The following is a 17320-nucleotide window of genomic DNA, read 5'->3' as shown; positions in this document are numbered from 1 at the left end:
AACAAGAAGAAAAAGGATAACGTATCAGTAATATAAGCCGGAAATGTAGGAAATCAAGAACGGAAACGGTGTGACCTCTGCAAAACAGATGGACCTCTATGGAAATGTTAATTGCGTTCAAGGAAGAATCAAATAGAACTTTGGGAACATTCATTAGGAACGTCACGCCTAATTTGTTAATTGTTGATCAACATGAAGGTATGGCTTCGTTCTGTATTCATTCAGGAAAAAAAAGAGTGCGGTAAGCAAGGCATGTTGGAGGATTGCCGGATAGCAGTCCTAATGCATTTATGAGAAACTTATCATTTGTTTCTTATTTTGCACAAAGCCAGCAATAGATGGCATTTGGTTTCGAGGTGATTGATAGTTTCGCAATTACGAATTTCTGCTCCGTTCCAAACTGACCACTTATCGTAAGAAGATTAACATTTTCAGATTCCCATCCCAAGTATACCCTTTATAGACCAATGAAACAATTATTTCCACAAGTTGTTTATAACATAGAACAGATTACTGAGCTCCCTAGAATGCACGTGATCCCAATGCCAAAGCCAAATAGATCCATTTAGACGTATCAAGTAAATAGTTAATCAACATAAACAACGCATCTGCACATGTTTTCGAGCAACGGCTACAAGTGCACCTTATCAGGCTTTTACCCAGGCAAACAATAACTAAACTAATTACTGAAATCGAAGTCACAAACTGCTAAGCACACGGAGAGAATCTTTTCTAAATATGATAGATGTTGTTGGGAAAGCGCCTGAAACGCTGCAATTGATGTTGTAGATTTTGAGATGAAACAAAATACAATTTAATCGTAGTGTGATATCAGAGTAAAGCCAAGCAATCTAATCGTGTAGAAACTTATCAAATTTTGTTGAATATATGGGTAGTCAATCGAGAGAGCGAGTTTCCATTTATCTGGTAAGCTAATAAAAGGAAGTGATATTCTTATACCATACCACCCCTCTTTCCCCACCCTAGTTCAATCTAAATGTTTAGTTGCTGTAACGAAATTACTAACCCAATCTATAGGCACCCTTCCTGAAATCTAATATACGACCCTCTCCCCTCTGTTTTGCTTGTCGCACACTCTAACAAATCAAAATTGAACAACTGGAAATTTGGCGATCCTAACAGCTTTCTTATTGCATCACGCAAATTATGACTAAATCCTCAATCGAAAATCACCGAATGGCTTTCATCTTCTCTTTGTTTTACTTTGTTTCTTTTCTCTTTTCCATAAATCCGTTCCGCGAAATGTTGCTTCGTGCTTCCTCCCCCGCTCGCGCTCGCTGTTTGTGTGTTGATGGTGTGTGATGGTCATTCCGTTTTCGTTTTTGGCGCCTCGTGTTTCTGCAGGAGCTTCAATAGAAGACATTTGTGATACAGAAGAAAGTGAGATACTGCTGGTGGTGTTGAATGGCGACGATAAGGATGAGGAGGAGGATGAGCATGGCGGCGGCGGAAATGATGACCGAAGGCGGATGAGGGATGAACTTGGGGACGTGGCAACGGAAGCTATATCACAATGTGATCCGTCCAGTAGCAGTTGTAGCGTTGGTGGTGGCGTTGAAGGTGACCCTCCTAGCCCTTACAGCTCCCCTAGCAAAAGTGATCGACATAGACGACAGCAACATAGGCGGAGACGAGCGTGGGAAACCAACCATCCGATTGTTGTCGTGACTTCGCTAGAACCGGATTGCAATAGCAAGGGCGTTGATGAGTTAGTCATCAGCGAGTATGACTATAGCAATGACAGCTTTGAAGAGGATGCAGACGATGGCGAGGAAAAGCCCGTCTGTAACAAGTCTCAGATGAGCTAACTTCTTGTTCATGCATTCCTTTTTTCACAAACCAAAAAATACGATACTCATTTTGTTTAGGTACTCAACCCAGCTAGGACGAAATGCGCGCAAAATATATGAATAGAGAGTATTAGTTGTTTAGCCATAGCGGAGAGGAAAGAGTACTAGTTAAAATCCACTGATAGGATAGTGCAAATCAGACTCGATATAGCTAAATTCTTAGAAACAAGTAATACAGAGTCGTACACAACAGTAACAGCAGTAGTATTAGTAGGAAAGACTAAAAACAAGCAAATTTAACATAACAAATAAATAAAAGCACACAGATACACACACAAGTTTAGTAGCATCTATCAGAACAGATTATATCATTGTTGAACAGATTATAATGATTGATTTTAAAATATAAAATTGAAAATTAGCAATGGAAGCCTTCGTGGGAGGTGTACTGAAAGAAAGCAGTCTTTTCATAGAGCTCGATTAAAGTTTGAACTTCAGTAAAAGCGTCGGGCGTTTGGTTGAATTTCACTCATTGAAAGAAAAGTCCGAGTTTCAACTGGTCTCCATTGGTTTATTTTTCACATCTATTGCATACGTGGATGCTGTTTCAGTTTGAATGTTTTTTTATACAGCTTTCAATAATATAATGACTTTAATTGTATGATTTCCTTTAGTTTGTATATTAGTTTCATCTAATTTCATTCAACTGTTTTTTTTTTCTTGAACAACATGCGCTACTGATTTGTCCAGTAAAGGTTCTTTTGTGTTTTTATCGAACAAAGGTCAATTTCTAACGACGATAGAAAACCACTACACACAGTTATGCACGCAGATTAGGTTCAGTTCAAAAGCGACGAAGTCGGCTGTGATGAGGGGTTCTAACAAGCTGATTAGTTATTTTCTTCCTATAAGGTACCGTGGGGTAAGTGGATACAGAAAAATCAATAGTCAACTTCATTTTTATGTACAGCTAACGTTAATAATGTAAATCAAACTTTTTTCTGTCGATGACAAATGAGGGACTATTATACTTTAAATCGACAATTATTTTAAATTTTCTGATTGTTATGTATTGAGCATGAGGGACTTGAAAATTTACGCCAAATGATCCACTTGCCCCACTATGGTGGGGTAAGTGGATCACCTATAAAAAAAACTCTATTCCCAAAACAAATGTGATTTAATCATGTATAGTAAGAGTGATATTATTGCCATTCTTGTTATATTTGCCATGTTATGTATTTTGATAACTTTATAATAAAAAAATCTTTATTTTATCAAAATATTATGAAAAATATTTGTGCATTAGTTTACACTTATTCAAACAAAAACAAACACTGTAACTAGAATATTTTGGAGAAAATTCATCCAGTTTATATACCTGAGTTATCCAAAAGAATTGAGGACTATTCCTAACGATGTTTTCGAAAGACACTCGTAGTTTAAAAGTATTAATTACATTTACTTTTGTTTATTTTTCTATTTTATTATTGGAAATATTTATTTCATCTGTCTAGAACAATCGATATGGTCAAAAAACGTACGATAATATGCTTTCATCTGAAGGATTTGTACATTTTGCGCTTATGCATTTTAGCTAAGAAAAATCACAGAAAATTTTGTTTGAATTTTTCAATTTTCATTTTTTTGTAGTAGAAAGACTGTACAACACTTTTAGGTGAATCAATTGAAATTTTCTTAGGTTAATTTGGCAAATTCAATCTAGGAATGAAACATGTAAAAGGAAAACAACACTTGATGGCACTAAAGCTTATTCAAATCCACGAAAGTAGCCTGCCAATATTTGATAACAATAGTTGATCCACTTACCCCATCCCATTAAAAAGTGCGGGTAAGTGTACCATGACCAATATGTCTGTACTTATTTACAAAAAAATACATTTTTTTCATTGTGATTCATACAATAAGAACTGAAATGTTCACCATGTGTTGAAAAAACTAATAGTATTCGATCTCAGGCACAGATACAATGGATTTTTTAACGACAGAAAACAACTTTAAAATGAATTGATTTTTGCAGTCAGTAAGTTTGCTTGTATTAGTGCACGTGTAGTATCAGTTTTGCAGTAGTATCAGTGTGTACGTGAGAATATAACCTAAAATGAAGCAAAGGTATGAAAATATTCGAAATATTAAAGTATTTATTCTTATTACGGGCAAATGATCCACTTACCCCACTGCTACACTTCCCCCACGGTACCTTACATGTGTTGATTTTTATGTTCTGGCGTGACTGATGACGCGATAGCAAAGAACGGAAATTACAATGTTTTTTTTTTCGGTTGAGCATTTTTTTTTAAATTTGTTGTTTTTTATCTTTCTTCTATTTGTTTCTTTAGTAGATCAGAATCGTATCAGTGTGTATGTGTGTGTGTGTACATAAAGCAGATATAATTGACAGAAATGAATGATGATTGTTAGTTTCCTCTTTGTTTCAGTGTTCTTCGAAACAATCAAGAAATATCATCTCGAAAGTGACACAGCGTATTGAGAGAGATTTCACTGCGTTTATTTTTATAGCAGGTCATCCTGATGCAAGGTAAGTGACACTTTGAATTTATCCCCATTAATCTTAAACTTCCAAAATGAATCAATATTTATGACTGGATGGTGATCCAAACCTGACTCCAGTAAACGGTAAAAACTATGCATATAGGTACCAAAAATCACTCTATTACTGAGTTCAGTATAGCGTTCCGTTTATCAAGATTTTGTACTGGTTTGTTAAAAAGCTTAGGTTTCAAGAAGTTACTTTCAGGCAAGTAACCAAACCTGGCTAACCTTTCTAAAAAAGCCGAATCGGGCGATTTTTTTAAATATCACTATTACTATAATAGTTTACATGAAAATTTCACTTTCGGTTCACAAGTTGTTTTTATTCTTGTCTGAAAACCAGGTTTTGGACCTAAATTTTTCATAAACTATGTTAAATAAGGTGTGATTAGCACGTTTCGTGCCATTTGGCTGACAGAATTTGTCATGTCTGAATATTTTGTTTCTTGCTCAAAATTATGATAGGTACATCAATCAAAATTTGTCTACAATGTCTTGGCTTTCCGTACGCCGTGCTCTAAACTTTGACCTTCATCAATTGCCAATAAATAATTTATTCATAACTCTGTTTTACATTATGTTTTACCTATAGTGATTTTTTGTTTTGAAAAATACATATGTATGTTTATTTTAATTATCTTTTCCTAAATGATGCTTAAAATGATAGTTAATATTGTCGAATTCCGTTTGGTAGCTTTGTTTTATTGCCTTCCTGGCTGGAATTGATGATGTTTCCCACTCATTCGATTTTTTTTTTTCGTTTTATTCTCTAATAATAATGCTGGTACATTTATTGCTATATAACTTTTAGCAGTTTGCCGGAAGTTGTCCATGTATGACATGAGGATGTCTGTCACAGAAATGATAACATAAACCAATCCTAACAAATCATAGATTTGGTTTAAGGTTACTTGTTATTTAGTTTTCATACTTACAGAGTGAGAAGAGTCAAAGTGTTGAAGCAAAGAAAAACTTATATGAAAGAAAGAAGTGTCGATCAAATTTGAAGTGACTAGTAAAATTAGATATCCTACTAATCTCGAAAAACGACTAACGAAATCACTGGACAGTATAATGGACAGTACATGTCTTCTTATGGCAAAACACTTAGTTATAGGTAAGGATTCTGCTTATCCCGATACAAACTGTAGATCGCAGTATGTGGGAGTAAAGATAGACAATTTCTACTGCTAATTTGTTCTGTTTCCTAGCCCTGTTGGCACTCACAGTGCAGGCAAAATGTTTTGCTGGTTTCAGTGTGTTCGTGTACGTGTGTGTAGTGTTGATCCCCGATCCATTCAACGAAACATCATTCAAGCACTTGCTGCAATCGTCAAACAACTAAGATAGCGCTCCTTCAAGAATTAAGAAGCTTCTTTCCTCCTGTAGTGTTACGTCATTGAATGTCTGTTTCTAAGTGATGGAATGCAGTTTTGCATGAGTATCTGCAGATGTAGATTAAAATATGCACATCCTATATAGATCTTGAAACTATCGTCCTCGTGGTTTCGTGTAAAATCCGCCTTTTCTGACGTAAGTTAATATGAGATTCATTGGTAACTTCTGACAAAATGTATATTTGTAGGTATGTGATTAGAGGAGATAGCTGCTCGTATCTTGTCCACAGGGTGGCCTAATGAGTTCAAAATATGTCCAGTTCGAACGAATCATCCGTCCGCTCCCAGTAGCCACCCTGGTATATCCAATCTTCCTGCTTGGTGTGCGGATTGATCGTATGCTTGAACCACCTAAAATGATATAAAATTATTACTAAACTAGTCTTTCGAAGGTAGGCTAAAGCTCTTACCTTGGAAAAAGACCTCCATCGTCTCCCTTTTTACTTTTCTTCCGATTCTCACGCTGTTTTTCCTCCAGCCTTGTCTTCTCCGCTGCCGCTCCGTCCATGTCGCCCTGCTCCAGCTTCCGGATGTCGGGCCGCAGCCGGGAGTCCGTTGGGCACAGAGCACGTGGCTGCTTCATGTGATCCTCCATTTGGTTCAGCGACATGGCAAAGTTCGTAAACTGGTAGTACTCGGCAGTATTTCCTGGTCGAGCTTCTGCCTCCCACAGAGTTACCGAATTCGGAATATCGATGGAGTAGGTGGAGTCACTCTTTGGGATGTCTCCCTCGGCAGGTTCTGGTGGATCATCCGGCTGCAAATAGAAGTTTATTTTATTGGGATCACTAAAATTGAATTTTTTGCATAATTGTTTCTCTACCTCCGATATGGACAAACTTTTGAAGGAACTCATCTTGAGACTATTCAACTTTGATAGCACCTTCCTTGGAGTAGTTCCTGGCGATTCGTTCGGACTCTTGCTTCGCTCATCCGCTCGTTTGAACTTGTACCCATTCTCTTTGCAGTATTCCTCGTACGAAACGTAATCGGTACACTTGATGAACTCCGTCCACTTACCGTACAGGAAATGAGTCTTCCGCTTACTGTAATGGAGACGCATGGTAATTCAACACTCGAAACTTTACCATCGACCAACGCTTACTTCCGATCAGATATGTAACCCTCGACTCGATGCAAATCCTTATTTCCCACGCCAGCCGTCTTGAAGTTCAGCGTCGCCTTCAGCCCATTCTTGTGACTAACGACATCCATTACTCCGTACTGCTCGATCCACAGTTTCCCAACGATGATGTTGTGCACGCAGCAGTTCACGTTACACCAGGAATAAGCTTCGCCCAGCTTTGGAAACTCGACCGTCACTGTTCCCTTCGGTTGAATCTCCACACTCTTGCCCCAGAATTTCAACTTCGGATGAATCGATCCGTGGAAGGAAAAACTTTCCGAATCGGCGTGGAATGCCGAAATGGGTGGATGATGCGATACCTACAACATACCAAGTTCGTGAAACGCGCCGGATAAAGCATTTCTTGCAGAATTTCCCACCTGTTCGCAGATGATTCGAAACTCGGGTCGTGTGAGTTCGTACGTTTCGCCCAGCAGTGGATTGAAGGGTTTCCCGAGCCGTTCCCAGTTGGACGCCAGTGCGGATACCGCGAATGCCGACACATACTTTAGCCGCTCAACGGGGTCCGCCTGTTCCGATGCTATCCGCAGCAGTTTGGCGTACTCCATGTATTCGGTCATTCGCTGCAGAAAGCTGTGGAAGAGGGGAAAGCGCGAGAAGCAATAATCAGTTATTTGCCGATAATTGAATTTTGAATATTTAAGAGACGAGCACGTTTTTCTTTGATGGCAGTTGCGTGGAGCCCGTGGTGGAAGAAGACTGCTCAAATTGGCAGCTTGATTGGATCATCATTTGACGGGAACTGGCTAAATCGATTGTCGTAAATTGAGATGGTTATCTTATTACTACGCTTACAAAGTCAGGGTTTTATGGCAATTGATGCCTAAAAGATAATTTTCGATCGTTTTATGGTGTTCATTGAATAGCTTTCATAATAAAACTTGGACTTGGTGTAGTGGTTAGAACACAAGCCTCTCCCACCGAAAATCTGGGATCGATTAATAATACCGAAATAGCCATTTATTTTAGAGCGTTTTTTTCGCACGATCAGGCGTATTTTTTTTTATTTAAAAATAATATGTAGATTTGAGGCAATTTGCAAGTTTAGTCGCGAGATAACAAAGGGAGCCGGATCCTATTCTTGGCACTTTTGATTCACTTCGGCATTGAGGTTTAAAAGCTACTGAGCTCATATTTGGCTACAATATGCGTCGTATTGAAGTGCTTCTTATTACAATGTTCCTAACAATTTGGCCGAGAAAAAAAACCCGCATGCCAAAGTGAATCATGGAAGTGCCCAAGTTGCTCTGCACCAAATATAGTAAAACCTCCACGAATCGATGTTCCATGACTTGATATCGACTCATAAGACCATACTGAAAATTCATGATTACTATGATGATCCCCTCAAACAACTTTCCAAGTTATTTCTGTTCCATTACTCGATGTTTCCATGAGTTAGATTCAGATATCGACTCATGGAGGTTTGACTGTAGCTCGAAATTTTGTTCCACTATGGGCCAAAACTGATTTTCAAACGCTTATGCAAAAACCTACACCTCAAATCATCCATCCTTATGACAGGCCTGCTTAGCAACGCCCTTACATAAAAAAAAGATTTAGGGAAAAAAGATTACATGGGAAGTTTGACAGAGAATTATAATTTTGACGTCTAAAACCATGACATGGATTACGGAAAGGGAAATCATCGTAAGGCTGGTAAATGTTTGGGAGATTATCTTTTATTGTTGTTGCAAATTGAATTTTACCAATCACAATGGTTTTGAGAATTTTATGGCAGAGGTTTTTACGATGTTAAGAGTCAAAAATAGAATAGTAAGTGCAAATAACTTTCACGCGTGGTCCAATAATTTTGAAGCATATACTCAATTTTCAACATTTGATGAGTGGAACTTCTTCTTCTTCTTTCTGGCGTTACGTCCCCACTGGGACAGAGCCTGCTTCTCAGCTTAGTGTTCTTATGAGCACTTCCACAGTTATTAACTGAGAGCTTACTATGCCAATGACCATATTTTGCATGTGTATATCGTGTGGCAGGTACGATGATACTCTATGCCCTGGGAAGTCGAGAAAATTTCCAACCCGAAAAGATCCTCGACCGGTGGGATTCGAACCCACGACCTTCAGCTTGGCCTTGCTGAATAGCTGCGCGTTTACCGCTACGGCTATCCGGGCCCCTGGATGAGTGGAACTAAAGCTAATAAAAAAGATACAAGAATTTGAATTTTCCAAGTTTAGTTCGCCACAGTCTTTTTTACGCTTATGTATTTTATAGTACCGTAAGGACGCCATTCACCGCTCATTGAATTATTTTGAAAAATCTGAACAAATTTTCGCAATAAAAGTCATCAACATGTATTAGTATACCAGAATGGATTGTATCAGAATGAAATTCATATGATTTAATTTTATATACTATTTATAAAAAATAATTTTAGGCTGTTTAAGGCGGTAAACATGAGTTGAACAATGATTTTATTATGGCAGATCGAAAAATGCTTCTTAGCTGCCACGCGTTAATATGTTGTTGTACTATAGTACAAAGATAACAACCAACCAATGAAAGTAAATTAATTCCAACTAGTTGTGTATACAGAGCTTCATACTTAGGATGAGCGGTGAATGACTCCATACACATGTATCATTGACAAACAAGTTCTTCTTCTTTCTTTCTTCTTTGTCCCAACTGGGACAAAGCCTGCTTCTCAGATTAGTGTTCTTATGAGCACTTCCACAGTTATTAACTGAGAGCTTTCTTTGCCGATTGACCATTTTTGCATGTGTATTTCGTGTGGCAGGTACGAAGATACTATTATGCCCTGGGAATCGAGAAAATTTCCTTTACGAAAAGATCCTCGACCAGCGGGATTCGAACCCACGACCCTCAGCTTGGTCATGCTGAATAGCTGCGCGTTTACCGCTACGGCTATCTGGGCCTCCATGACAAACAAGTTATTCAGCACCATTAAACGTTGTTCACATTTCAACTTCTTTCCCACAAAAACAAATGTTTTATCTTGCGTCTAGCGCAAAAAGTTGCAAAAAATATCGAAAAACCGATTTTTGACAGAATTTAATGTGTTGAAATGCTGTTAAATGAGCGGTGAATGGCGTCCTTACGGTACTGTCCATAAGGACTATTCATTTTATAAAGTGGACACTTTGTTTATGCTATATCTTTTTTATTTATTGATAAAATCGTAATCGGTTTTCTGTGTATCGTTCAACTATTATTCTGGAATGCTATGAAAATATAAGATCTTAGAAAAATGCTTTTGGTTGAAGAGCTTAATAGTTTTTCCAAAACTCCTAAGAAAAGCTGTTCGTCAAAGTTTAACATTATTTTTCGCAAAACAAAAATCCTAATTTTTACGAACAAATTGCATGTTTGTATACTTTACTATTCTACTAAAGGTATATCTTTAAAAAAATCAATTATATTCCACTGTTCTCTGACATTAGGTAACTTTAGTGATTTACCCATTTCTGGCCAAATTTGCAGATACACCATCCTTTCACTCCCAGCAAAAGAGAAAAGTAAAAAGCGTGTTCAAAACTAGTTTGGATTACCAAAGAAACTATACAGGGTGTTAGGTTCGTGAGTGCAGACATTTTAAAGGATGATAGAGGACCATGTTAGATGAAAAAAATCGTTCTACGGATATGGTCAATTCTCAACTGTTACCGAGTTATTAAACATTTATTGTTTTAGGATATGTTTGTCTTCAAGTGGTTATAACTTTGGAATAGTTCAACGAATCTCAATTCTCTTACTTCCATTTGAAAGCTAATTAAATTTCCCATCTACTAACAACTTTACATCTAATGGGTTTTGCAAATAAATTCATTTTTAAGAGCAAATAAGTTCAAAGGTAGTGATTTTTCTCTTGTTTTTGTCAGTTTACTTTAAAAAATGCGTAATAAATTTAATGTTTGTCTTAAGCAAAGTTGTGTGCTTCAAGCTGCTCTACAATTCGTTCTTTGACACCAAACTGCTATCTCTACGCGTTCTCTTGCAATTTTGATTTGAACACGCCACTTTGGGTCATAAATTTTGGTCCGTAAACGCAACAGGTAACAGTTCATTTCACCCCACCGTGTTGCAAAATTTGACGCATTGTTTGCATCCACGCACAGCACACTTGATCTCAGGTTTAGACAACAACAGCTTGGCGCGTATGATTAAGCACACGCTGCTGTGCGTTCTTTTGCATGCTATTTGAAACTTAAAATAAATCGTTTTTGTCCGATGGAAATCAACTTTTCAAAATGTTGAAGGAGTGTAGTAAAACATTGATCGGTTTGTTATTTTTCTGTTGATGATTGATCTGAATTGTAAGCAATAATTGTCATTGCTCGTAGAGTTAATGTATCAAAGTACTGCATAACAGTATTGAAGAAACAGCATTGAACATACAGAAAATCTTTATCTGGTTGATTCATATCAGTTTATTTGAAGGCTCTGTGCACTGTTCCAAAGACTGCAAGGATGCTGCTAAACATTTGAAAGCAATAACACGCTTACGATACTTAAAAGCTTTGAGTTTATCCCAGTCCCAGTTTTACTGTGAATCTCATTCAACTATTAACGCCAGGAATTAAATTGTTTAATGATTAATTCAAAAATAACCTAGAAACTTTGCTGGAAGTTTCCCCAGACCTATTAACTATTCAAGAATATCTCGAGAAATTAATTCAGGGATGCGTCCAGACATTTAAAAAAAAGTTTCTACACCGAGGAATTGTCAAATAAACTCTTGTATGAATTTTTCAGCTCTTCTTTAAGAAATTGTTCATGGTAACCCTCACCAAATTTGTAGTGGAATTCGTTTAAAAGTGCTTTACAAAATTCATCCTGATATTTACTAAGGTATTCGTGTTGAAATTTATCTAGGGATTACACCAGGAATCTCTCAGGTTCTCTTATAAAACCAGGACAAATTCAAACTGGATTTTCTCCAGATATTTTTTGAGGAATACATAAAATTTTCAATTCAATTCTTCTCAAATTATCCAACAAATTCTTCAGAGAGGTGCTGAAAAATGTTTGAAACAAGAAATCTCATGAGGATATCGAAGAATGACTTGATGGAAAAATTGAATTCCAGGAATCCTTGAAAAAATCTTCAATAGACTCGATGGAAAAATGTCTGATAATATTCCTTGAAGAACCACTCGAAGTTTGGTTAATTGTGTTTATTTTAAAGATCCATTCCTCCAGAATTGATGTGGAAATTCCTCCAGAGTTTCTCCAGGAATTTTTCTATAAATTCTTACGGAGTTCTTCCAGTTATTCTTCCAAAGTTCCTCTGGAGCTCCACCGGTAGTTTCTCAACAGTTCTTCCGAAAAAGAAAAAGTTCCAGATTTCAACCAAGAATTTGTTCTTCGGCAATTCCTTGGGACTTCATCCGGGTACTCTTCCGGAGTTTCTTCTGGAATTCCTTCGAAGCTCCATTGATTTTTTTTTTCAAATGTTGCTTCCTAAACTCCTTTGGAACTGTACTGTAGTTACTTTAGGAATTTACACGCGAGTTGCTTCAAGAATCTGACAGCTTTACCAGAAATTTTACCGCTGTTACTCCAGGAATCCTGCCGGTTGTTCCTCCGAGAATTTTCCAAGAATCCACCCGAGAGTTTTCTTGGAAGTCCTCCGGGAGTTCCTCCAAAAATTCCTTCAGGAGTTCTTCCACAAATTCCTTTGAAAGGTCCTCCAAGAATTTCTGAGGATTCCTTTCCCGGGAGTTTCTTCAAAATTTTCATAGGGAGTTCCTTCAAGAATTCCTTGAGACCTCATCCTAAAATTCCTGAGTTCGTAAGAAGTCTCTATGAAGGAAATCCAATGGAATTCCCTGTAGAGCTCTGGAGGAATCCCGAAGGATATGCTGGATGGAATTCAGAAGAATTACTGCAACAATTTTGGAAGAATTTCTTGAGCAGCTCCGGAGGAATAACCGTTGAAGCTACGAAGGAATTCTCGGAGGAACTCTGAAGGAACCCTGGACAAATTCGTACAGAACACTTAAGGAACTCCTGACCCGAGTGGTTAGAGTCCGCGGCTACATAGTAAAGCCATGCTGAAGGTGTCTGGGTTCGATTCCCGGTCAGTCCAGGATCTTTTCGTATAGAAAATTTCTTTGACTTTCACAGAGTATCATCTTACCTGCCATACGATATACGAATGCGAAAATGACAACATTAGCAAAGAAAGCTCTCAGTTAATAACTGTGGAAGTGCTCATAAGAACACCACGCTGAGAAGCAGGCTCTGTCCCAGTGAGGACGTAATGCCAATAAGAAGAAGAAGACTTAAGGAACTCCGGAGGAATACCAGGAGAAACTCTTGAGAAATTCGCGGAGGAACTCTGGGATATTTCGCTGAGAAAATCTAGGGGAATTTCCGGAGTAACTCTTGAGGAAATTCTAGCGGAACTCCGGAGGAACTGCACGAATTCTGGAAAATTCCTGGAAAAACTCCGAACTTTGGCGGTAATCCGAAGAAATACCTGCTGGAAAGCCAAAGAAATTTCCGAAGCAAATCTGAAGGAATTGCTTGAGGAACTCCGACAAAAATTCCATGAGGAACTCTGAAGAAATTCGTAGCGGACCTCCAAAAGAATTCCTGCAGGAACACCGAAAGATTTGCCGGAGGAACTGCGGAATATTTTCTAGAGAAACTTCGAAAAAAAAAATCTGAAGGAACTATGGAGGAAATCCTGGAGGAATCTGGCGGGGTTTGACTGTAACTCTTTATCGTTCTGATTTAACGGCTACGCAGTCTTTCAGAAAATGAAACGAGGTTTATAATTTGCCCTACGTTTCATCCCGGGGTTGGTGTCTTGGAACTTTGGAGAAATTTCTGGAGGATCTCCAAAGGAACTCCTTGAAGAACTCCGAGGATTTTTTGGAGGAACTCCGAAAGAATTCCTAGATCCATAAAGGGATTGCCGGCAAAAATTTTGAAAGAATTCTTGGAGAAATTTCTAGAGAAACTACGATGGAACTCCTTGAGAAACTCTGAAAGAATTCCGTGAGAAAATCCGAAAGAATTCCTGGAGAAACTTGGAAGCCCGGAGTACTTTGAAAAATTCCCGGTGGAGCTCTGGGGGATTTCCAGAAGGAAAAATCCTGGAGGAATTCCGGATGAATTGCCAGAAGAACTCCGGACAAATTGTTGAAGGAACTGCAGAAGAACTGCTGGAGATCTGCTGACGAATTTACGAGGGCAATCTGGACAAAATCCTGGAAGGATTTCTGAAAATACTACGGAATAACTCCAAAAGGAGCTATGAAGGCAATCCAATGGAATTCCCTGTGGAGCTTTGAAGGATAAGCTGGATACAATCCAGAATAAGTACTGGAAAAATTCCGGAGGAATTTCTGGAGCAACTCAGAAGGAATTATCGTACCTCCAAAGGATTTTCTGAAATAACTTTGGAAGAATTTCCAGTGGAAATCCGGAGAAATTTCCGAGGAATTGCTGATTGAAATCCAGAGGAATTGCCTATGGAAATGCGGAATAATTTCTGGAAGGATTTGAAAAAAATCCTGGAGGAACTCCGGAAGAACTTCACGAGGAACTCTTGAGGAATTCCGGGAAGGAAGTCTAGAGGAATTCCCGTAGAAACTCTTGAGACAATTCCAGAGAAATTCTGCAGAAATTCTCGAAGGGAATGTAGGGAATTTTTCGAAGTAGCTTCAGAAGAATTCCTAGTGGATGGAACTCTGGAGCATTTCCAAGGAACTATTTGAGGAACTCTGGATAATTCCTGGAGAAATTCCGAAAAAAGGAGGAACCACGTAAGAAATGCGAAGGAATTCCTTGTAGAGCTCCAAAAAAAATCCCGGAGTAATATTTAGAATTACTCCAGAGGCATTTCTAAAGGAAATTCCTGAAGGAAATCCTCGGCGAGGAATATCTAGAGAAAATTCCCACAGAAATTCCTAGGAGAAATCCCTGGATGAATTTCCTGGAGCGAATCCTTGAAGGAAATTCTGGATGAATTTCTGTAGCTAATCTCCAGAGCTATTCCTGGAGAGATTTCGGAGGAATTGATGTAAGAAATCCCCGAAGAAAATTATGGACAAAATCTCTGGATGAAATCCCCGGATCAATTCCTGGAGGAAATACTTAGACGAGTTCTTGGAGGAAATCTCCGAAGGAATTCCTAGGGGAAAACCCCGGCGGAATGTCTGAAGATATCCCTGGAAAGTTTTCTGAAACAGATTCTGGAGGAAATACCCGGAGAAATCGCTATTGGGAATTCCCTGAGGAATTCCTAGAGAAAATCCCGGAGTAATTCTTGGAGGATATCTGATGCAAATCCCAAAAATTTCCTGGAGGAAATCTCCGGAAAAAATTTCTGAAAAATCCCCGATTTAATTTCTGGAGAAAGAGAATTCATCCACAGAGGAATTCTTAAAGAAAATCTCCGGAGGAATTCTTGGAAAACATTTCCGGAGGAATTTCTGGATGAAATCCCAGGAGGAATTTCGGGAGGAAATCCCCGGAGGTGCTACTTGAGGTACCTTTCGTAGCAGTTCCCGGAGGTAATCCCCGGAGGAATTCGCAAAACAAATCGCTGGAGGAATTCCTGGAGAAAATCTCGGGGGAGTTCTTGGGGGAATCCCCGGAGGAATTCATAGAGCAAATTGTCAGACGAGTTTCTGGAGGAAATCCTCGGCGGAATTGCTATTACAGATCTCCTGGGGATTTCCTGGAGAAAATCTCCGAATGAGTTCTTGAGGGATATCCCCGTAGGAATCGTTGAAATTGCCGGAGAAATTCCTGAGTGAAATTTCCGAAGAAATTTCTGTGGGAAATCTCCGAATAAATTCTCTGAATAAATGCCGGAAAGAATTTCTTGACAAAATCTTTTGAAGAAATTCCTGGATAAATCAACCGGAGTTTTTGGTGGAAATCACCGGAGGAATTCTTGAAAGAAATCTCTGGTGCAAATCCCCAGCGAAATTTCTGGAGTAGATCCCGGATTCACTGAAAAACTCCTTAAAAGAATTCCTGTTGGAAAGCCTCTAAGAAATTCCAGGAGAAAATCCCCGGAGAAATTCCTGGAGCACATTTTACACCGAGGAATTGTAAAATGAGGGATATACTACAAGATCAAATATTGGTCGCAGTGGTTGATGTTCCGAAAAGCAAAAAAAAAAGCTTTCTTGAATGATATTCTAAAACTTCCTGATTTGTTTTTCTTCTATAGTTCCTTAATTCCTTTTTTCAGAAAAATGGAAGGTATTTTGTGAGCACTATTAAATGAATTCCACTACAAAAATCGTGATAATCTGTTAAATTCATAAAAGAATCCATTTTACAATTCCTGGTTGTAGGCATGAAAGAATTGCTAGGAAAATATCTGGATTTATTTCTGAATTACTTTTTCAAGGCATTCTTGAAAAATTCATTGAGCTGAGGAAACTTCCAGCATATTTTCCAGGTTATTTTCGAACGAATCACTTAAAAAAATGATGAAAAACTCCTGGCAAAATGTTTTAAAACATTTCTGTTAATATACTTGGAAGATTTTTTTAAAAATATCCTGGAAGTATCTTTGAACATAAAATCCATGATGAATTTTGAGATAATTTAAGATGGATGTTAAAAACATGTATTAGCATAAAATCCTTAGGAAAGTTAAAAAAACTGTTTTTGCAAAGCATGTTAATTTCACATTTGACACGAATCATGTTAATTTGCAGTACGTCACCATTTTTATAGTGTACATCTCATTCAATGGCTAACGCAGTGAATGTGTAACAGGTAGAATAAATCTAGAAATGGATTTATAATATCGCGGAGACACTGTCAACCGTATTTAGTCATTCCATTAGAGTGTGTGTCATGAAATTCGAATCCCTATACAGCGCGACAGACAGTTTGTCAGTCGCGACCAGAGTTAAGGAGAAGAAATTCGGATTTATTACTATACCATTTGATTCCACTAAAGCTTGTATCCTTTGACAGATACGCATATTTAGGCCACAACTGTAAAGCCGTCTTCAGAGTCGTGTACTAGACTCGAGTGTAATACACGGCATTGAAAACAACCTCAAAGTTAAAGTCGAAATACCCGTATCTGTCAAAGAATACAAGCTTTAGTGGAATTAAATGGTATAGTAATAAATTCGGTTTTCATGAATTTCTATGGCGAAATTCTCCCGAACCTTCTACTCTTCTCGAAAAAGTCACTATCTGCATGGCGGAATCTACATAAACTTGAAAATGATTTCATTTGACATTTGACACACATCCATTCGTTTTTTATTAGTTTGATAAAATGAAAACAAACATCTAAATTTTCTTTTTCAGTTTTATTTCAAATATTGCTCAAAATGTCTTCCATTAACCTCGATACAAGCATCCAACCTTCTGCGAACCTCATTATCAAGGTTCATGTTGTTCAAAGCCTGCTGCATTT

General features: G+C 38.0%; 2 protein-coding genes across 6 annotated transcripts in view; one reads left to right on the top strand and one right to left on the bottom strand.

Annotated features, from left to right (window-relative positions):
• The window catches only part of LOC23687890 (PAS domain-containing serine/threonine-protein kinase), a 78643-nt gene extending 76329 nt beyond the window's left edge, over positions 1-2314 (top strand). For both annotated transcript variants that reach the window (XM_021840020.1, XM_021840018.1), the window contains exon 7: positions 1366-2314. In XM_021840020.1, coding sequence (XP_021695712.1) covers positions 1366-1829 — 464 coding nt within the window. In that variant the 3' untranslated portion in view covers positions 1830-2314. The remainder of the gene's footprint in view (positions 1-1365) is intronic.
• Positions 2315-4170: 1856 nt separating this feature from the next.
• The window catches only part of LOC5575744 (oxysterol-binding protein-related protein 2), a 97710-nt gene continuing 84560 nt past the window's right edge, over positions 4171-17320 (bottom strand). For all 4 annotated transcript variants that reach the window (XM_021840023.1, XM_001655795.2, XM_021840022.1 and 1 more), the window contains 5 exons: positions 7289-7502; positions 6888-7228; positions 6606-6828; positions 6193-6539; positions 4171-6133 (listed from right to left, as the gene is read on the bottom strand). In XM_021840023.1, coding sequence (XP_021695715.1) covers positions 6028-6133; positions 6193-6539; positions 6606-6828; positions 6888-7228; positions 7289-7502 — 1231 coding nt within the window. In that variant the 3' untranslated portion in view covers positions 4171-6027. The remainder of the gene's footprint in view (positions 6134-6192; positions 6540-6605; positions 6829-6887; positions 7229-7288; positions 7503-17320) is intronic.

The sequence above is a fragment of the Aedes aegypti genome, chromosome 2, assembly GCF_002204515.2.
Source record: "Aedes aegypti strain LVP_AGWG chromosome 2, AaegL5.0 Primary Assembly, whole genome shotgun sequence".
Lineage (NCBI taxonomy): Eukaryota > Metazoa > Arthropoda > Insecta > Diptera > Culicidae > Aedes > Aedes aegypti.
The sequence above is the reverse complement of the archived record's forward strand: the minus strand, read 5'-3'. Positions and strand labels throughout refer to the sequence as shown.